General features: G+C 39.6%; 1 protein-coding gene across 4 annotated transcripts in view; it reads left to right on the forward strand.

Annotated features, from left to right (window-relative positions):
- The window catches only part of Dock4 (dedicator of cytokinesis 4), a 437,803-nt gene extending 419,543 nt beyond the window's left edge, over positions 1–18,260 (forward strand). For 2 of the 4 annotated variants that reach the window (XM_078040058.1, XM_078040059.1), the window contains 9 exons: positions 2,297–2,416; positions 2,784–2,905; positions 3,242–3,362; positions 4,549–4,630; positions 4,757–4,866; positions 7,213–7,285; positions 9,105–9,218; positions 12,339–12,400; positions 15,592–18,260. In XM_078040058.1, coding sequence (XP_077896184.1) covers positions 2,297–2,416; positions 2,784–2,905; positions 3,242–3,362; positions 4,549–4,630; positions 4,757–4,866; positions 7,213–7,285; positions 9,105–9,218; positions 12,339–12,400; positions 15,592–16,029 — 1,242 coding nt within the window. In that variant the 3' untranslated portion in view covers positions 16,030–18,260. The remainder of the gene's footprint in view (positions 1–2,296; positions 2,417–2,783; positions 2,906–3,241; positions 3,363–4,548; positions 4,631–4,756; positions 4,867–7,212; positions 7,286–9,104; positions 9,219–12,338; positions 12,401–15,591) is intronic. The other 2 variants (XM_078040060.1, XM_078040061.1) reach the window with 2 other exon arrangements.
- The last annotated feature ends 4,380 nt before the right edge of the window (positions 18,261–22,640 follow it).

The raw sequence follows: 22,640 nt of genomic DNA on the forward strand, positions 1-22,640 counted from the left end.
GAAAGTGATGAAGTTGTATCTGATTTTAGTCCATATTTTATGCTCACTGAGCTCAGTCCACAAAACTGGCCATGGATGAAGATACTTGTACAGTTTCTGGAAAAGAAAGAGGAATTACTTGTCATTGATCTGCAGTGAAAAAGAGAATAAATCAAGTTCTCAGTGTGACCCCGGGTGGGATGTAGCTATTAGAATTAAACAGGTTAGGTCATCTAATTCCTAGGAGTATGGGATGGCTTTAACCTTGGTTGATTTTTTTTTTTTAATCTACATTTTTACCTGAGCATGATCTCATGTGAATGCTTTGCTTCAGGCTGTGTCTGCTGTATTCAGCCTGACTAAATTTGTCTCCCCAGAGTTAAAGCAGTAGCTCAGGGCCAAGAATCTTCCCAGGAAAAATAACCAGGGAGTATTTATTTACACCACCTCATGCCTAATTATGTACCAGGACCTTTGGGGAAGACTGTAGCCTAGGAAACAAGATCTCTTGTGTAGATAAGAGGTACAAATGACTTGTCATGTGACTCCCTGTTTGTGGGACCATTGATTAGGGGCCTGAGCTAGAGAATGTGCCATCCTTCCTAGGTAGCTCAGATAAGCTATCTGTTGCCATGAAGAGGCACTGCCCTGTGCTCCTTCCTGGAGCATGACCCTTGACAGACACATCCAGCTGTCAGGTCCTTTGAGGATTACCTCAGCTTCAGAGAGCCACCTGGCCCACATCACTATCTTCCAAATGGTGCACCTCCAAGATTAAGGGGAAAATATAAGCCTGGCCAATTGGGGCAACATGGGAGGACACAGTAAAGCTCCACAGGGCTTAGGCAGTAGCTGGTCAGCTTGCCATGCAGCCTAATTTCTTTTTTCGACAAGTTCTGCTTCTGATCCACCAACAGATTCTCCCCAGCGAACATCCTAATATCCAAGCCAGAGTCTACTTCCTGAACGACCCAACTTGCAATATTGAGAATCTGACGAAAAGGGAGGTGACTCAATAGCTAGCATTTAAAATGGAGAAGACTGGCAGCTCCTCTAACTAGACTAATCTCCTTCATCCTTCCCATCCCCTCAGGACAGAGGTCAATTGCACCTTTATCGCACTCTAGCTCTTTCTTTCAAAGGTGTCCTTCATATTTATTTCAAGGTGTTTTTCCCCTTTTACAAATGTGTTGGATAGGGTGGGCATCCAGAGTAGGCGTTGTCATTCGATGTTGCTTAGGGAAGCTGCTAGATTCTCTTATTCATTAGGGTCAGTTTTGTTTGGCTTTGAACTTCCAACCTAAAATCTTCAGGAGCTGGAAAGATACAAAACCTTGTGGTATAGTATCATTTGTTTTCCTCCCAAGCTAAGGAGTTGGTGGTACTGATCACTATAGAATTTTTAAATTTTCAAGATAGCTGGTACTCAAATCAAAGGAATCATACACTATTCCCTTTTCTAGCTGAATAAAGGAGATAAACATGTTTATGTCCATTTCCTTTTGGGTCCTCACAGCAGGAAAACTTTTTAAGAACAACCTGTTCCTTTGTTGCATTGTAATTAGCAAACAAGAATAATATCTTAAAAACAAGAATCCCTGGGCTGGTGGCTCATGCCTATAGTCCCAGTGGTTTGGAAGGCTGAGGTAGGAGGATCAAAGTTTCAAAGCCAGCCTCAGCAACTTAGCAAGGCTGTAAGCAGAGTCCGTCTCAAAATAAAAAACAAAAAGGGCTGGGGATGTGGCTCAGTGGTTAAGCATCCTTGGTTCAAATTTTAAAAAGAAGAAGGAGGAGAATAAGAATAAGAATATCAACAGTTGCAGAATTTCTGCTTGTTTTTTTTTCCTTCCTGATGGGGTTTGAAAATGTGGGAGGGATTTGGGGGTGGTCACAGAAGAACCTAATGGAAGAGAAGAGGATAACAGGAAAGAGAGACTGCCATCCAAAGAAGAGATTCCTGGAGGAGACCCGGTTGACCCTCTTAACAAGGGAGCAGCTCTTATCCCATGCTGGGAAGGGCAGGAAAGTGTCAAACTAACTGTTAGGAGATTTATATTTCAAGATCTAAAATACACAGAAAAAAAAATTATGAAAAAACAAGTTTTTGGAATCAGACAGACCCAAGTTCAAATCCCCATTTGTCTTTGACTACATGCAAGACTTTTCTGATCTTATTTTCTCACTCATAAAGTAACAATTGTTCCTCTCTTATGGGATCCAGAAGATTAGCAATAATGCATGCATACAGTGCTTGGTCCGTAGCATACACTGTGAGAGATGGTCATTGATGTGGGTTTTTCCTTATGTTATTATCAAGGCCCAGATTCTGGAATTTGGTTTGGCTGTGCATGAGAAGTTTGTACCCCAAGATATGAGACCCCTTCACAAAAAGCTGGTTGATCAGTTCTTTGTGATGAAGTCAAGCTTAGGGATACAGGTATGTATGCTCAGTGTTCATAGTGGAGTAATCTGACTACTGCCCTTTGCTTTTGCTTTTTCTTTTTGAAGAGACAAACAATGAAGCATCCAATAGTGACATCTTTTGGTTTTTCTGCCAAACTGCAGCACCAACGGGGGAGCCTTTAAATATTTAAAATGCATTGTCTGCTGCTATTTGCCATGTTTATGTAGCATGTAAATAACAATGTGAGGGAAGGCTTAGTAATTCTGGAATTTACCTTAATGGTTTCCTATGTAAAGATTTCATGGCATTTAGGACATGTATCTAGTACATTAAAATACCGTGGCAGTTAGTTTGCCCATATCATCACTGTAATACAATATTTCCTTTACCACATCTTTAGGAGTTCTCTGCTTGTTTCCAAGCCAGTCCTGTTCATTTTCCTAATGGAAGTCCTCGGGTGTGTAGGAACTCAGCACCAGCTTCCATGAGCCCAGATGGTACCAGGGTAATTCCTAGGCGCAGGTAAGTCATATTTTGAATTACCTTACGATTTGGCATCCCCACAAGATGATCTGGAATGGTTCTCTCACTCTCTATGGCATAATTTGTCAAATGGGCTTTTTCTTAATGAAATAATTAACCCACAAGGCAGCTGCAGACATCTGCCACTGGTAAAACAGCAACAGCATGAGAAATAAACAAACTCAAACATTTGATTATATTGAGGCAAACGGGAGACAACAAAATGGGATGTCTACTCTCCCCCCCCCCCTTTTGGTTTTATACCTTGCCAGCATGTGATAAAGTGCAATTTGGAAACCAAGTTAATGACCATTTTTATTTTTTTCCCTGAAACAGCCCATTAAGTTACCCAGCTGTCAACCGGTATTCTTCCTCCTCACTGTCCTCACAAGCTTCTGCTGAAGTAAGCAATATTACAGGGCAATCAGAAAGCTCTGATGAAGTCTTTAACATGCAGGTACTTTATTAGCTTTTTGTCTGGTCGTGTTTATTCCTTTTCTGTCTCAATCATGAGAGTGTCTGTTCATTCTGCTGTGCTCATGAACAGACCTTCAAGCAAGAACTTGACTTAAGGACAAACCTTTAAACGCTCTTATTGCTTTGTTGGTCTTTGGAGCCTGCAAAGATGTTTCCAAACTACCATCACTTTAAGAAGACATGAACAACAATGGAAAAGCTCAGGCAAGCCACCCAGGGTTAGCTTTGAGACCTACCATCCCCCGTCCTGAATTTCTTGAAGTGTGTTGCCACACTAGCTGCCCCTCAGCATGTCTAGGTGGCTCTTTAAGAAAGACCTGATTTTAGGGTTCATTAAAATTTTTTTCTCTACTTATATACATATCAGAAATTTTCTATAATAAAGTTTCTTTTTGGGAGGGGGACCAGGATTGAACTTAGTGGCACTCGACCACTGAGCTACATCTCCAGCCCTATTTTGTATTTTATTTAAAGACAAGGTCTCACTGAGTTGCTTAGTGCCTCACTTTTGCTAAGGCTGGCTTTGAATTCACGATCTTCCTGCCTCAGCCTCCCAAGCCGCTGGGATTACAGGCATGTACCACCACACCCAGCTATAATAAAGTTTTTATAAGAAAAAAAATATAGTTTTTAAGTATTTTAGAGCCAACGTAAGTCTTGCAATGAAACATTTTATTTAGACATCACTAATACGGCATTTAGGATAGTTTAGTAGGACCGAGCTGAATTGTTCCCCCCACCTTCTTTGGAAAAGGAATACAACATGTATTTCCAAATTCATGCTTTGAATTCATTTTTTAAAAGAATGAGAAGGCAGTCCCTGTGCCTTTTAGAGACCTTCGCCCAGGTACATGCCCTGGGCTGGAAGTCACTCTACTGACTCTTTGGGTGTGTGCTGCTGATAGGTATGCAGTCACTGACAGTAGCAGAAATGAGTGCACAGGTAAACCTTTGGTGTCAGTGAAAATCTCAGATTCTTGATTAATTCAGATAGGACTTATCAGTGAGTTTGTAAGATTTTTGTATATTTTTAAATGGCCTTTTGATGGGTTTTTTTTTTTTTTTTTGCTAATTTGGAAAAAAAAATGTTGATGGTTTTGTTTCTAATGTGTCCATGTCATTTGAAGCCTCTAAACAGTATGTAACAGCTCCCCATGTATTTCCAGCCAAGTCCATCTACCTCAAGCCTGAGTTCTACTCACTCTGCTTCACCTAATGTGACAAGTTCTGCTCCATCGAGTGCCAGAGGTCAGTGCCAGAATGTGGGGGGGACTAAGGGTGTCCAAAGAAACCTGTGGCCTACTGCCACCGAAGCTCTTGCCTCTAAACAGGTCCAACCTGGCACCACACATGATTCTTCCCTTCTCTTCCCAGCTTCTCCTTTGCTATCTGACAAACACAAACATTCCAGAGAAAACTCTTGCCTGTCCCCAAGAGAAAGACCCTGCAGTGCCATTTATCCAACACCTGTGGAGCCATCTCAGGTATTCTTTGTGGGTGAGGAAACCAGAATATAGGGAAAAGTCTGGAATTGCTTACATACCTCTTCAGAAGCACACCATAGCTTCCAAAAGCAACCAAATGGGCATTGTCAGTCCACAGGCCAGCTGGGTGAAGAGTCCCCCTTTGTTTTATTCCCCTTGTAAGGAATTCTGTCTGAGCCTTGTATTTCTGGTAGTGCTATATGGGTTGTATAGCAGTACAGGTGAAAAGGAAAATGGGAAATCCTTTTTCCTCTTTAACCAACATTTTGTTTCTTTATTAAACATTCCAAGGGGGAGTGGGTGAATGGATCGCCTGTGTGTGTGTTTGCATGTGTATATAACAGAAATCCGGGGGAGCCTTTTAGGTTAGCAGATGACTCTCAAGAAAAAGTATACTGCTACCTGGCACTCTTCTTTTTTTTTCTTTTTTTTTTTTAATTTTTTATTAGAGCATTATTGTTATTCCTGGTAGCTAGGTTCATCCTGACAAAATCATATATGCAAGGAATCTGACCTACTCCATTTCAGTCTCCAGTTCTCCCCCTCTCCCCATGACCCCTGCCTCTATTTTTACTCCACTGACCCTCCCCTTGCTCTTCCATTTATCCATCCTTGGTTGGTGCTTTCCACATACACATATAGTTGAAATTCCCTGTGGTGTATTTATATATGCACATAACATGATTTTGTCAAATTCATTGCTCATTTCCTCCCTTTTCCTGCCCCTTCTTCCTCCCTCACAATCTCCTTCTTCTACTCCGCTGATCTTCCCTATATCTTTATGATATCAGATGCCCCCCATGCTTTTTTTTTCCTTATTTTGTTCTAATTTTGACAAATGAGAGGAAAACATCAACCCTTGGTTTTCTGAGTCATGCTTGTTCCACTTAGCATGATGTTCTCTAGTTCCATCTGTTTACTGTTAAATGCCACAATTTCATTCTTCTTTATGGCTGAGTAAAACTCCATTGTGTTATATACCACATTTTCTTAATCCATTCATCTATTGACAGGCATCTCGGCTGATTCCATAATTTGGCTATTGTGGATTGTCCCTCACTCTTTCTTTTTTCTCTTACCTATGTAAGAGAGCTGCAATCCATTCCATTCTGAAATCCCCAAGAGTGCAGGAGCAATTTGTTTGCCTTTGCCATTCTTCTTTAAGGCATTGAGGGCAAAGTGGCTGCATCCTCTGGCTTTCCCAGTACCCTCACAGGGACAAGGGAATGTAGCTTGAACCCTCCTCCCCCAAACTTGGCTTCAAAGTGATTCTCTTAATCTGCAGGTTGAGGTCATGGGTTCAGCCCTTTGGGCACTTCTAGAACATCAAAGAATGATTTCAAAGTTGAAGATTTGTATGTAGCCCTGAATTTTTATAGACTATTTGGGAGTAATTTAGAAGCGGAGAAAAATAGTTATTTCTACTCCAGCTAATTTCTCTGTTTTTCTACACCATCCTGGCAGAAGTCTGTAGCTGCATCTGGAAGTGGATGAGAGCGAGTGGGATTTGGCTTGATTGGTTTATCTTTGCTGATTGTGTGATCTTCCCGAAAGTCCCAGGATACCTCCTCTGCGCAGCACTGATGTCTTGCAGAAATTATATCTGAGTGCGTTTGGCTGAACCAGCTAACCAGTTTTATTTCCCTTTGTCACTTGATGTTGCAAGGGGATTTCACAGTGTGTTCCATCTGCTCTAGGAAAGTATGTTGGCAGCATGGGAAACTCTGAAAGCCTTCCCTGATTACTCTCCTGAGTTTTCTACTTTGGGTAAAATTCAAAGCAGTGTGTATATTGCCAATATTACACTAATAATATTGCCATAGTGCATCTAGTTAAGGACTTGGAACTTTTTTTTAATAGGTCACCATGTAAAACTGGCATTTTATAGGTTAAAAAATATAGAATATTAACCATTTCATATGTTTTTAAACTTAATTTGGAATAAAATGTGAAGGGGTTAAAACGTCCATTCATTAGAGAATTTTTTGAGCTACAGTTTCTCCTTTCTTACCTTAATTTCATATTGCCAGTCTAGCATTTGTATTTACAAAGAACACCATAGCTCAACCACTATTTAATATTTTTTTCTATATTTTTTGATAAATATTTATTTACCATTGATATTTAAAATGAAATACAAACTTCTAAAACACTATTCTTTTTCTCAAAACCTAAGGCTCTTTTCACCTTAAGTATAATTGAATTCTTTGTTCCTAGGCTCATCATACCATATAAAAAAAATACTTTGAACAAAAAGTTTCAATAAGGAGATATTCATGTCATTTTCTAAAAGGTCTCACTTGTCGGTATATTGCATCATAAAAACAGACTCTTATCCCTTTCCAGAGAATGCTGTTTAATCACATTGGAGATGGGGCCTTGCCGCGAAGTGACCCAAATCTTTCTGCCCCTGAGAAAGGTGGGTATCTACCAGCCCCCTCCTCAGTCCTGGGATGTATAAGGGTTTGTTTTGTCCTCATTTTCTCCAGTCTTCCGTGTGTCCTGTGGAAGGCAGGGCTCTAGGTCCTTAATGATCAGGACTAGTATACTCTTTAGGGAACTAATGAAAGACAGTATTCATGATCCATTCTTCATCAACTGTTTGTGAGATTTAAGAGCAGAATCTGAGCAACTTAGAAATGCCTCTGTTGAATGACTTTTGTTGTCTTTCATTGAGTCCCCATGTGAAGCCTGTTCTTCCTGAAACAAAGTTGCCAATTAGGTTACTTGTTCAGCACAATGAAAATAGCAACTTGGCAGATTGATTCTGTGGTCCCTATCCTTTGTCTCCCTTACAAAGCCCATTCAGCCAGCTCATCTGTTGTTTGTGGTGACTCGGATATGGGTCTTGTACAATTAAATATTATTAAAAATTGCAATCCAGTGCATAACGGAGTGTGCCCTGCTCAAGGTCACACACACGTGCAGACACACACAAATGAGAACCAAATACATGCATCTGAATAAGCAGCCAATTAGCATTAGTTTTGCAACATGGGCAGAAGATGAAGAGCAGATTAAATGTCACTTCTTCAACTGTGGGGGGTGGGGGTTTGCAGCAAGTCACCAATTTGCCGCTTCAGGGTCAGGCCTCAAAAATAGGAGCAGTCCCACAGGCCAATGAATCAAGAGTCCCTAATGAAACGTCCCGGTAAAGTGCACTTTAATTGCCCTCATTAAAAACTAGACTGTATTGTCATTTGGGTACTGACACATTAACATTAAAACTTTCCAAAAAAAGATGGAAATTAGTGAGGCCTTAGCCAAAATAATTTTAAAATGCTAATTTAACTTTAATATTTTGAGTCAAGCATTGATCTTTGCTGCTAGAACTTGGGTGGGTGTGCTGTTTTTCTCATCTCTTCTATCAAAAGAGAACCACAAAGCAAATTTAAAAGGAATAGAGAAAAAATATCTTAAGAGTCATTCCACTCCGTTAAATGAAAGTGGTAATTCAGTGGGAAAATGTGGAAATTTTCAACATGTCCAGGAGATGGCAGTATCTATACAGGGAGTGAGCTCCTGGAACTCCAGGCGGACTTCATTGCATAGTGACTGTCACCAACCTTGTCAGTCCTGCCCTGGTTCCTGGCAGGATTGTTCTATATTCCTGCATCTCAGTGAAGCATGGAGCAGATAGATCACAAAATAAGAATGGCACTCAGTATTCCAAATGGTTTCCTTAGGATATATTTCACTGCAATCCACTGATTTCGGGAACAAGACTTCTTTCTTCAAAGAATTGGTCAATGAGGTGGCGTGGTACAGCCATGCTTTCCCAGTAGTTCTGCCAAACAAACTGTTGAAATATTAGGATGTCATTGCCTTCTCCCTTTTTGGGTGCCACATGTCCATAAATTTCCACTAAAAAAACAAGTTTTAAAATAGACCAGTGACTATATCTTCCATCTGTCTCCCAGTATCTAAACACATTTGTAATTCTCAACAAGTTTCTATACTCTGGCATAGAGATTTGTAGTCCTGTTTTACAGCTTAGGGAATTAAAGAGACATGCTAGCCTACAATTAAATGTCAACTCTGTCAGGTAGCCAATTAAACAGAGTTTGGGTATTCAGGAGGTTTTCCTCTTTTTTTTTTTTTTTTTTTGTTTGTTTGTTTTTCATTCTGAATAATTCTGGATTTTTGCATTCTGGATAATTCTGACTTTATTCTAATATCTCAAGTGTTGGAAAAGCAAAGCTGGACCATGTGTTTTTAGCTGTGTTATTCCCTTCCAGCTGTGAATCCTACCCCTAGCAGCTGGAGCCTGGACAGTGGGAAAGAAGCCAAGAACATGTCGGATAGTGGGAAACTTATCTCTCCCCCTGTCCCTCCAAGACCCACACAGACTGGTGGGTATTTGAAGCATTTGAACAATTAGTTTTGTAAACTAACTATTACTCACTACTCCAACTTATCCTCAACTCCTCAAAGAAAGGTGGGCGTTTGTTTCTGAGGTGAAAGCCATGGTAGCTGCACAGTTCTCCCCTTTCCCCGGCTTCTGTTACATGTCCAACAGTGGTCCATTTCTAATGAAGCCCTCAGGCAGATTTGTCAGTGCTCACCAGTCACCATCTTCCACCCTCTAACCTGCTGGGCCACTCACGTTTCCTCCAGCCTTTGCTTGAGCCACCTGGTTCCTATCACCCTCTGCTAACCCAGGCACTCTCCTCAGTGTCATTCAGGACTCATGCCAAGGTTTCAATTGCCCCTAAATAGGAATTAACTAACAGCAATTTTGATGGGCTTCTGGCATTCATAATTACCTGCTGTTTTCTAAGTCTGGATGTAAGGGGAGTGTTTTTCAAAGGTCGATGCAAAGCAATGCATTCCCTAGGATCCTAGCTCACAAAGCAGATTCTGAGACCTAACCTCAGCCATACTGAATCAGAATTTTAGGATTCCTGAGAAAAGGACCTTGTGTCTGTATTTTTACCACACCTTTCAAGTGATTCTCATGCTCACTAGATTCTGAGAACCTCTGGTAGTGGTTTCTGAGAAACTTCTGGGATGGGGTGGGTAGTTCAGTGGTAGGTGTTATGTTTAGTACACGCAAGGCTCTGGATTCAATCCTCATCACCAAAAAGAAAAGAGAAGAAATTTCTTTCATGAGTGTACAGCAATAAGAGGCCACTTTCCTCCTGAATGGAGACTTGAATGTGGAGTTTTGATGTTGTTTTGGGGTTTTTTTTGTTTGGGTGGTTGTTATTTGTTTTTGTTTTTGTTTTTTGGTACTGGGGATTGAACCCAGGGGTGCTTAGCCACTGAGCCCTATCCCCAGCTCCTATATATATATATATATATATTTTTTTTTTTTTTTTTAATTGAGAGGCTGAGTTGCTTAGGGCCTCACTAAGTTGCTGAGGCTGTCTTTGAACTCATGACAAAGCTTCAGCCTCCTGAGCTTCTGGAATTATAGGCATTGCACCACCACACTGGGCTGGAGCTGTTTTTAAAAGCGTCCTGTCCTACTTTACTGACTCTGCTTATTCTGGCTTTGGGGGTCTTCTCAGCACCTACCTATGTCAAAAGGTGACTTGAACTTTACAAATATAGTTGGCCTAAAAATAAGAGAAAATATGATACTGTTTTTTCCATAGATTTTTCTGCACTGATCTTTCATATTTCATTTGCTGTATTCTAGCATCTTGTTCTGTTTCTTTTTTACTAAGAAAGTTGACTTTACCTTTTAAAAATAAACTACATGCTACCCAATTTGTTCTAAAATTGTCAAAGCTGAAAGTCAAGTTACCTATAATTTTTGAAAGGCACATGAGACCTTTAAACAAAACAAGAAATTACTTTAAGCTTATTGATCATCTGCATCACTGTGTCAATGTGATGATAGGAGATTAAGACGCATCAGCCAATTTTTTTTTTTTTTTTTTGTATTTCATTTGTGATTCACATAGATTCAGGCTGTCTCCAGTTCAAAACCTGATTGTGTCCCTACAGTTAGGAACTTTAAAGGCATTTTTTAAAGGAAAAATAATGTTAATAATATTAACAAAAATGTTAATAATAATAATTATCATCATCATCATCATCATTATATTGATGGTAGTTAGGTTCCTAGGCCAGTTTCAACCTGAAGACAAGGATATTAATGGAACCATTTTTAGCCTTTGTGGGAAAATGCTTTTCCAGAGAAGGATCTGTGAACCTGCACTGAGTGCCAAGGCCACCATGGAGATGTCACCACCTGCCTGAGTCAAGAGGAACAGGAAACCTTGACTTCTGCCACAGTCATGACATAAATATAGCTCCCAGTCAGGATTGGCTTCTCTGTATATGCATGATTTCTTCCGTAATCAGTACCCACAGTTGATGAGCCACGAGAAGTAGCCCTTGTATTAGAAGGTGACATGTCTGACAGCATGCCACAGCCAAGTGAGGACTACACCCACCATGTGACAATAGATCACTCTTCCTGTTCCTTTAGGAGAGTGACCTTCCTCTCCCCAGGTAACTTGGCAGGGCGGCCATCCCTTCTGCACTGATTGCCCTCATGGTCTGTCCTGATGTCATCATCCGTGGTCACTGTTGTAGGCCTCTGTAACTGTCTGTCTTTCTTCCTTTCAGCTTTTCTGTGGTTTTCTTAGGAGTTACAAACCTTACTGTGACAACTGGGAGAGTGGCAGCTAATCACAAAGCAACATATCCTGAATTCACTGCAACTTCTCTGTGTGGAATTGGGAAGTGTGGCTTGCCCTCCCCCTGGTGACTGTGTCATATGCGGCTTTCACCCAGCATAGTCACGATCTAGAGAACTGGATATGATCCACAGGCACACACAGAGGGGGCAGTGCCATCACGCATGCTATGTCCCAAGTATAAGACTTAAAAATCTAGTTAAAGAGCAAGGAGATCACTTTTCTGGCCATGATGACAAAATCCACTGAATACCACCACCCATGGGACAAAGGGAAGACCCGAGAACAGTGTGGGGGGGAGAAATGACCAAGGCTTTTTGTCTGTTTGGGGAGTATTGGGTTGGGCTGTGTAAAAGGAGTTTGATTAAATATATTCCCATGGACCTATTCTAAGCTGCCTGGATGGCCTTGGTCTTCCCATTGCAGCCCAGGCCAAAGCCCACAGCTGTCTCCCAAGGACTGCTCCCTGGCACCTCACACCTAAAAGCACCTTACCAGGTAGAGGGATCAAGCAGTGGAGAAGCATCTGGACATTAGAGAAATAGAAAGGGCCTTGGACCAATTTGGGGCCCTGTCACTTTGGTCAAAGCATCATGTGTGCACTGGCAACTTTTCGCTAATTGGCTCAGGTCTTAGTAATGCTATCCTTTGTGAAGAATTTGATGGGCCTCGTTTCGCTTCTCCCCTATCCCTACCCTGCCTTGCTTAGGAGGGCCTTATACACTGGATCATCTATATGGGCTTGAACACAGAGGGTATTTGCATATGGTCAGCTGTCTGATTTTTCTTAATTAAAATGTTATCTCTCTCCATTCACAGCTTCGCCAGCAAGACACACAACATCAGTATCCCCCTCACCTGCTGGGCGGTCTCCATTGAAGGTACAGACCCTTCTTTAGACTGAGGCTAGAGACTAGCCCAGGTTCCTTTATGCTGTAAGACTCATCCCAGACAATTGAAAGGTGTTTTCATTTGCACAGACAAGGATATACAAATAAGAGGTAGGGGAAAGATGGGTAAGAAAAACTCTGGATTTTCCCCTTGGGGAGCCTTCTCCATGAATGCACCTATTTGTTTTTGGATTATTAGCCTCACTCCCCAAATAGTAGCAATGAGAACTTAAAAACTATAGTCAGTATGTATAAGGAATTAGGAAAGAAATATGATCCCAATGAATTTTTAGGAACATTTTCAGCCTATTCTGTTGCTTTAAGGTACTTTGCACACACACACACACACACACACACACACACACACACACACACACACACCTCGCTTGAAAAACATCAGTAACAAAGATCTCCTAAATATTCTACTGTGGGTGTTTTGCCTTTATCATCAGCCTCACCTTTTTTGACAAAGTGAAGTTCAACTCTCTTTTTAATATTTTATACCAAGATTGTCATTCACATTAGAATTACATATTTAGTCATGAAAAACAAAATGATAAAGTGGATAAAAAATTTCTGGAAACAAACTGAGAAAGGTTTAAAGGTCAGAGTTTTAAATTGGTGTGTAGATACAGGCTGCTGAACATCTCTAAACATACAAATCCCTCATGAAGATAAAGAATAATATTTAGTCTCTATCCAAATTGAATCAGACTGGCTGCAAGTCTTGTTAGTACATATGAGAGGTTGGTGTTCAGAGCTGCAGCACCAGAAACAAATAAAAGGTTGAAGTAAGTGTTGAAAGGACGATTTTGTACCTGAGCGACTTAGGATTTGCACGCTCCATGTCCTTCTTGTTGATGAGATGGTTCTAGCTAATGTGAAAAAGACAAATTAGCCTCTACAAACACATAGGGGCATGTTGTGATCCCAGGCATCTGTGCTGCGAGGAGAGTTGCTGATATAGAAATGGAGATTCTGGAAATCAAAACAAAAAGAAAAGGAGAAAAATCACAAAGAAGTGTGATTTCATTTGTGTTGCCCAGAATTTCTGACACATAAATTTGCTTATCAGTGGAAATTGTTTGCTAGTTTTGTTGTCTTTCTGCAATGCAGTGTTATCATAGAGTACACAGACAGCATTTGCTTTGGAAGCCATTGCCTGTCATCCTGATGTGAGGAAAGGAAAGCAACATGCTTTTCCACATTTTTACATGTACTTACTGGCAAAGAGCTCCACATGTTGCTGTGAAATTATCATATGTGTTTTTCAACTTGATTTTGCAGAGTAGTAATAAGATAATAAGTAGTCTAAGGAATTAATTCCTAAAAAATAAAAAGATTCCAAGGCCTGAAAATGTTCAAGTAGCTATCAAACAGTTCTAGTTAGCAAACTGATATATGTTCTCTACAGACCTGCATATATTTTTACTGGCCATGGATAATCTTGAAGCCATGCCTTTGTAAATGGGGCTTGAAAGAGGAAAAAATAGATTGAACATTTGTGTTGTAACACCTGGATTACATTAGAGGGCACACTGCTACCAAGTTGTTAAATTTAATATGATTAGAATGCATCGTGCTGCCCTAAGTGGTAGAATTCGATTTTTTTTTTCAACAGTTAAACAATGGAGTTAAGCTTTTAGAGGAGACTTAACTTACCTGCCTTCTTTTGAATTTGAGATCTAATTTTTGACAAAGACAACAGTGAATGTGGATTTAATTAGCTATGCTTTATTTTACTATCTATTAAAGGAAATGATTGGTGTTTACCAGCATTATTTTGTTGAAAAAGAGAGACCAAGGTAAAGTTGGGCCAGCGTAGCATTTCTCAAAGTATGTTCCATAGAATATTGGACCTGTGTTATTAGTGGAAAATTGTTCTATGGTCAAATAAAATTAGAAAACACTGGGCTAAACAGAGTTATTCAGGTCTCTTTATTATAAGACTTTGAATGTTAATATGATTTCAAGGTACATAGGAACATTTCCCAGTGGAACTCTTCTTGGAATATATCTTAGGATTTGCTGTCCTTAGATTACCACCTTGGGGAGCAACAGATTCAGATGCCAAATTGACCAGACTGCTGACAGAAATGAGTTAAGAAGGCTGTGTAGAAAGCCATGTGGAGGAGTGAGGATTGTGATGAATTGAAGCATTCATGCCATTGTTGCAGAACTTCCAGTTTTTTAATATAATATCAGAAACCTAGGATTTTGTGTGAAATTTTCCTATTTTAAAAAATTAGTAAATTAGCAACTAATAACTAAAATTAAAAATTTAACATTAAAAAATTAAATTTGTTTTTAAAAAAAGTAGCAGATGGAACTTCTCACAGCTTAGGCTGGAATCTGAGGGCTCAGTTTACAGCTTCATCTCAGGAGTCTGAGCAAAGTCAGAAGAATCAAGTGCAAGGCCTCTTGACTAGTGGGAAGTGCCCTACCTACATGTCCTCAAGCTGCCCCTGTGTCCTGCACTTGTGAACTCCTGGCCTGCTGAGCTAGAAAAGCAAAATGGAGTCCCCAAGGCTGCTTTCACCAGTTGCCTTTCTTTCAAGCTGGATATAGGACAGTGGTTTGCCAACAAATTCCCTGGCTGGTATCTTTCATCCTCTGTTTGAAAATGATAAGAAGTCAAGCCGGCATTGAGGTGAACTGGATGCATGAGAGGCTGGCAGATAAGTGTCAGATGTGTAATTTTCAGCGTTGTGCTTGACCACCGCTCATGTTTGAGTCTGGGTATTTGCATTAGTCAGCTTGGGTTCTCATAACAAAACACTATAGTGTGGGGCTTAAACGGCAGAACAGTTCTGACAGCTAGAAGCCCAAGATTAAGGTCTTAAAAGTCTTGATGTCTCCTAAGAACTCTGGCTTGAGATGAGCAGCTGGCTCTTAACATCTTCATATAATCTTTTTTTTTTTTCTGAATACTAGCATTGCTCTTTGATACCGAAATTCCTCTTTTTATAACAGAAAGTAGTCAGATTGCATCAGGGTGGGTTTAACTTGGTCCCTTCCTTGAAGTTGGCTGCAAAGACAGCCACCTGCTGCGGTTCTGGAAGCCAGGGCTTCCAAGTGTGGACTTGTATGTGGGTGGTGGGATGTTCAACCCACCAGTGTCCCTGACTCTGCCGTCTCCCCTCTTTCTTTTCCGTCTCCCCCTCTCCTTGCCTTGGGAGCAGGGCTCTGTGCAGTCTTTCACCCCATCTCCGGTGGAGTACCACTCCCCAGGACTGATCTCCAACTCCCCGGTCTTGTCGGGCAGCTACAGCAGCGGGATCTCCTCTCTCAGCCGGTGTAGCACGTCGGAAACCTCAGGCTTTGAAAATCAGGTGAACGAACAGGCGGCCCCGGTGTCGGTGTCCAGCTACGCGGGGCCTGGACCCGAGGAGCCCGTGCGCAAAGAGAGCAAAACCCCACCTCCGTACAGCGTGTACGAGCGGACTCTGCGGCGCCCGGTCCCGCTACCTCACAGCCTCTCCATTCCCGTCACTTCTGAGCCGCCGGCCTTGCCCCCCAAGCCGCTGACAGCGCGCACCAGCCACCTGGAGAACGGGACCAGGAGGACCGAGCCCGGCCCGAGGCCCAGGCCCCTGCCCCGGAAGGTTTCTCAGCTCTAAGTCACTTTTCCATGTACCTGCGATGAATACCTGGCCGTTTACAAAATAAGACGTATGATGAGAAGACATTTAGTGTAGGCACTTTAATAACTTACTCAGATCTTTCTTTACATGAGTGGAATTAAAACTTGCTTATTAATATAATGTTGCACAATATTAAAAGTTACTGATCTAAAGCCCAGATGTTACATGAAGTAATGGCTGAATCTCTCTGGAACGTTTCTCCTAGTGGTAAATAGTGATAAAGACTCTTTTTGTATCTTTTTATGTTCGCTTTTTTTTATATATATATAGTTTAATCTTAAAACCAATACAATATTGTCAAACAGTACAATGTGTGATAATGTTGTATACTTTTTACTGAATACTTGATACTCCGAGAAAGCTTATTACCGTCAATGCACATCCTCACACAATGGTCCTTACTTTAGAAGACTTCTGTAAATAAGGTGAGGTTTCTGGCTCTTTCCCTGAGCAGAATGTTCAGTGCACACCCTTGAATTGAAAGATTAAAGCTAGTTAGACAATATATTAAGGGGTTGCAAGGATTGGGACTAGAAGTCATTTTGTTCTTGAAACAAAATGTTTCTTTAAGGTTGTTTTTGATGTTTGACAGCTGTCTGCATTCTTAAAACTCCACCTTGTGAATCAGTTGCTAAATCCTTTAGTATCCTGACACCATGTTATCTACTGTATTTCTTTTCAAGGTGCAATTTGCTTTCAGAGTTCCAATCAGCTAGATTAAGCAAAAGACCCCAAGAGAAGTGTTTACTTGAATTTTGTGCTTCCTTACTTGATAGTGTCCCATTTAAAATGTTTCATTGCAGAAGAGCAAGTGTTCAAGTATTAATAGGCACAAATTACTGTGTCCCATTAACAAGAATTCAGGAATCAATATAGGACAGTATTAAATCAATAGCGTAAATGAAGAAAAACACCTTTGTGAAAATATATGAGCATGATTAAATGGCAAAAGGACTTTCAAAAGGCAAGGGCATTAACTTTCAATCCTGCATAAAATTAAAAATTCCTCACAACTCTCTCTTCATACCAGTGAAGCTTGTCTTCTAAGCTGATCCTGTGGTCCTTTTGTTAGAGGAGGATGATTATAGAATGTTCTAGCTTGAATATTGCAACATAGCATCTTAGATCTAGATAGATAAGCTGATGCCGCTGTTGTAGGAGTGTGGAAAATGCACCTTGTATGTAGTAATGTATTTTGTATCTTTGTTTTTTTTTCTTTTACTGACTGTTTATAACACTCAATTGACAATAGATATAAACTGTATTTTAAATCATACTGTTAAATATTTTCCCTCTTTTGTTGGGAAGCTCATTTTAGTTTAACCCTATTTGTTTTTGTTGATAGCTTACCTGGAAGGCAGTGACCACTTTTTTATATTCTCTTAATGAAACCATTCAGCAGGTATATGCTGTTGAGGCTGGTTATAGAGGTTTTCTATCATAAATGTTCAAGTATTTTTGTACATAACTGGTTAATTTTAATAAGAGATACCATTATGTGTAAAAAAAAGGTAAAAATAAAAGCAAACAGTTGTGGATACAGTATGATTGTTATAATTATGCCAAATACTTTATGTATGGAAAAAGAATATTTGTACATATGTGCTTTTAACAATAATTCTGCCATATTGACTTTACAATTTTGAATGTCAGAAAAATTAATATATGTTAAAATATTTATGTTTAGTGAAAGTATTCATAATTGAGGAAAGGAACAATTTTAGCTTTGTATCTTGCAAGTTTTGCAATTGGAAATTTCTTGAACTAGCTTTCGCTTTTGATGATAACACTTTGTGTTTGTAATCACATCCATATATTTATATATATGTGTGTGTGTATATATATGTACATACATATATATAAATGTAGGAAGCTCCATATTTCTATTGCTTTAAGAAGTAAAACCTTCCACTTAAATAAGATGACATGCATAAGATAACAAAGCTTCTTTGATTTCCTTTTCCTGTGTAATTTGATAGATTTCTTGACTAGTGCTTGGGCACAGAATAAATCAGTGTTATTTGCTCTTGAAGCCACTTTTTTTAAGAAAAAAAAAATTTTGGCAGTGAACAGTTGAATTTATCATGTGCGTGTATTTCTAAAGCAGCTATATAGCAGAACATTTCAAGAGATTCCCTTAGCTCAGATGTTCATATTGGTTGCTGCTGGATGGTAAATATTAAATAAAGCTACCAGATTAATCTTCATATTACTGTCTTTATTCCTATCATCAGTTCGTCTTTACCAAGAATAGCAGCTATGTATTATTGGGCTCCGGTTAATGCACTTCTATTCTTTATGGCTCATTTATGCCATGAAGAACAAAGGGTGAAAAGAATCAGTGTGGGTCACTGTCCCGTAGAGAAGGTTACATTTTTCTGGGTGGCTGAACATTAACTGGCCTAACTAAGCCAATTTAACCAGTCAAGCCATCAGAGTTTCTTTGCATTAGAAAACTTGACACAACACAGGTAGAACTGGGCAAGGGAATGACCTAGTGCTGCCTTTGCCAGCTGTGACATGCTCTATTTGCATGCCTGCTTTTATTCCCTCTTTTTTATAAAATGTTATAGAATGTATTTGACAGTCACTAAATCCAATGACTACAAGTTTTCTGTTAATAAAGACTGGCTTTTAATTTTGTGAGTTGTGTCTGTGCTGTGTTAGGTTTATGACATTCATGTAACTCAATGCTAAGCAAAGCACTGTCTAAAGCTTTTGTCCCATTAAATACCAAAACCCAGTTAAAGGCCATTGTCAACATCTTCCTGATTGTTTCTCAGCATTAACTAAATGACTTAAGCGTTTCTGGAGTATTTTCATTATAACTGAGCCCATAAGTATTTCAAGTCTACAAGCATAATTACGATATGAATAGGTCAGTTTCCCACCTAAGAAGGTTTCTGTGTGCATTGTGATTGTTCTACAAAAGACAACAAAAGAATAGCAAATCACATAATCTTGCCTTTATTTGCTCTTTACACTTTAAAAGCTGGCTTTTACTAAAACGAATTCTCATTTAATGATTGAATTATGTCTTGCCACCAATATATAAGGAAACCAGAAAAGGTTTGAAGATTTGACTATCAATCTCAACATGGCTGTTATTTTTTACATATCCCTTTTGTCTTTTTCTGCATTGTTGAGTTCCTGTTCCCCAAATATCACCAACAATGTTGATGATACAGGGCTGTGTCCATGGCTCAGCATATGAGAGAGCCCCGTCCTCACAGAGCTTTGGCCCTGTCTCAAAGACAAGATCAGATTTTATAGAAATTTTGGAGTTTTGTCTACAGTGGGTCTTTCTTTGAGCAGGCTTTGATTAAGATTAAAGGTCAAGGTGCACTTGTGTAGGATGGGTGGAGACAGCAAGGCAGGAATTTTGAGTCAAGGTATGCAAAGAACCTTGGGACATAAACCATCCTTTGGTGCTTTCTATTAAAGAGTTGATGGGTCCCTTGAGAAGTTCCTATTCTGAATAGTCATTATTCACCTGAACAAGAGATTTCCTGGAAGAATAGAATAATGCTAATAAACAATGGAATAAGTACATTAGATTGCTGAATTTGTAATTGTGAAAGGTCTGCTACCTGATAAAGCCAGTAACTCAAGAAACAGATTTATGGGAGAAGAAAGATCGTAAGTGACAACAAGATGGCAGGTGGAAGATGGAGGACTTTCTCCCAAATATCATTGTGCCAGGGTTACAGCCACAAAAGCACATATGGGTTTTATGGGGAGTTTGATTTTAGTCACAGCCAGGTGGGCACTGGAATGGTGATTCATGCTTGCAATAATTAATTCTTTTGACATGGTTTAAGTATTGCTCACAGGTCACCAGGCATTCCAGACATACCTGTCAACCTAAAGAAAGATTACTGGGCTGGGATTGTAACTCAGTGGTAGAGTACTTGCCTAGCATGTTTGAAGCCCTGGGTTTGATTCTCAGCACTGCATATGAATAACTAAAATAAAGGTCCATAAACAACTAAAAAAAAATTTTTAAAAGAAAGTAAGTCACTGACAGAGAGTCCTATGGCTGGTGATGTTCTCTGATGTTTTCACTTATTCAAGCAGGGCTGACTTCATTGGTTATTCTTTTGGAGAATGATACAGGGGAGAGAGGTCAAACTAACAGTGAAAAACAGACTTGCTAGAGCCAGGAGCAATTTAACCCATTCATGGGCTTCAGTTTCATTTCTCAACATGTATGTTTTACATAGTTGTAATCACAGTGAATCTAGAAAGACTGCCTTATTTTTTTTGCTTAAAGTTATAGCAATTATTTTCATATTATCACATGCATATAAAGATTATTCCACAATTTAATGATTTCTTTGTTAATGAACATTCTATGATGCCTAATACTATAGTACTACAAATGACACCAGTGAGACCTTCTCATTGCATACAGCTTTTTCAATGTTTTGCATTATTTCCTTAAAATGGATTTCAGACTGAATTGTAAAAAATAAACCAAATACATAAGAATTATGTTAAGCCAGGTGCAGTGGTGCACCCAGTGGCTTGAGAGGATCGAGAGTTCAAAGCCAGCCAGCAACAACAAGGCGCTAAGCAACTCAGTGAGACCCTGTCTCTAAATAAAATACAAAATAGGGCTGGGGATGTGGTTCAATGGGAGAGTGCCCCTGAGTTCAATCCCTAGTACCCCCCAAAAAATATGGTAAAATATGTTTTGTTTAAAGAATGATGGCTTTGTAGTTCTCGTTCTCTTGTATAAGAGAAAAAAAAATCATTTTCCTTGTATCTTTCCAGTTCCTAGCAGGCCTACCATAACAAAAGGTAGGCTAACAAGGAAAACAAACAGAAGTCTTTTAACGTGTACCTTATGTACCTGTGGGAGATGTCCAGAGAAAAATAAGCAACCCTCAAAGAAGTGGTTTAGAATTCAGGCTTAAGTACCACCTTCAACTAAAAACAAAGAAAAAGGGGTTGAGAAAGGAGGCTAGCTATCAGGAGGTGACCAGAAAAAGCAGAAAAAATGAGAGTAAAATTTAATGTGTCTGTTTTAGTTCCAACCTTCTCAATTGATAAGAATCTCTTGTGATTCAGCCATCTTTGTCTTCCTGGCACAGTGAGGGAGACCCCCTTACAAATGGAGATTTCCCTCATTGATGTGAATTTCTCGTACTAAAGGGTATCTTCTATTTCCAGAACATCTCCCATGTCTGATGTTTCTCAAAATAATCAGCTCAAAATAATCTTTATGTCAGAGAGGCATTTTGTAGGGTGGGATATTTTGGTCTACAGTCATATCTTGGGGTGGCATATTCTGGTCTTCTATACATAAATACAGGTTATTTCTGAAAAGGGTTGCACCCATTTGGGGGGCACTAGCAACATAGTTTTGTGGCAATTTTTTCAAGATTGGCTATCATGATATTACTTTCTTCCCCCCCACCCAATTTAATATATAGAAAGAAACTTGCTGCTGTACCTAAACTTTGAGAACATGTTAATAAAGCAATTAAGTATTTTACAGAATCCTGGGCTAAAGAATTGGTACCCTGATAAAGTAAATAAAAGGGAGAGGTGAAAAGCAATAGTCAGCCATGCACAGTGATGCGTACCTATAATCCTAGCTACTCCAGAGGCTGAAGCAGGAGGATCTCAAGTTAAAAACCAACCTGGGTAACTTTTTTTTTTTTTTTTTTTTTTGGTACCAGAGATTGAACCCAGAGGCTCTTAACCACTGAGCCACATCCTTCGCCCTTTTAAAATATTTTACTTTGAGACAGTTCTTGCTACATTGCTTAGGGCCTTGCTGAATTGCTAAGGTAGGCTTTCAACATAGGATCCTCCTGCCTTAGCCTCCCAAATTACTGGGCTTATAGGCACATGCCACCATGCCTGGCCCAAACTGGGTAACACAGTGAGACGCTGTCTTCAATTGTTTTTTCTTTCTTTTCTTTTTTTTTTTTTTTTTTTTAAGCACATGGTATAGCACTTGCCTAAAATGTGCAAGTCCTGAGTTGAATCCCCTGTGGGAGCCAGGGACCAGGGTGGAGAAAGGCCCCTTCTGAAAATACTTCATCTCAGAGAAGAGATTGCTAGAAAAACATTTGAGGTATTTGGGGTATAGCCCTGTGGTGGAGCACTTGCCCAGCAAATGCAAGCTTCCAGATTCAAAAACAAAAACCATTTAATATCCACTGTCATTCCTGAGCATTTTGGACAGATGTACAACCTAATTTATCCAGAATTGACATTGAGATTCATAACTAGAGAGGGAGCCAGACACCTATAAGTAAGGATAATGATCTGAACAGTCAGAAAGTACAACTTTCTGCTCACCAAGTGAACTGTCTCCAAGGAGGGTAAATTATACAAGTGAAGAAGGCAGTTAACCCCAAAGAGAAAAAAAAAATTTTATATGAGAAAGTAAATGTAACTGTAGTATACTATGTGAATGAGAAGCATATGATATTGACGTGGAAATGTTGATCTTGCCCCAAATTATTATATAATTTTATTGGAAAGATGAGAGGAAGGAATGAATTTGTGTATATGGAAAATAAAATAAATTATCTTCCATTAAAGGATGTCAGTAGATAATGCCTACAACT

This window comes from Ictidomys tridecemlineatus, chromosome 2, assembly GCF_052094955.1.
Source record: "Ictidomys tridecemlineatus isolate mIctTri1 chromosome 2, mIctTri1.hap1, whole genome shotgun sequence".
Lineage (NCBI taxonomy): Eukaryota > Metazoa > Chordata > Mammalia > Rodentia > Sciuridae > Ictidomys > Ictidomys tridecemlineatus.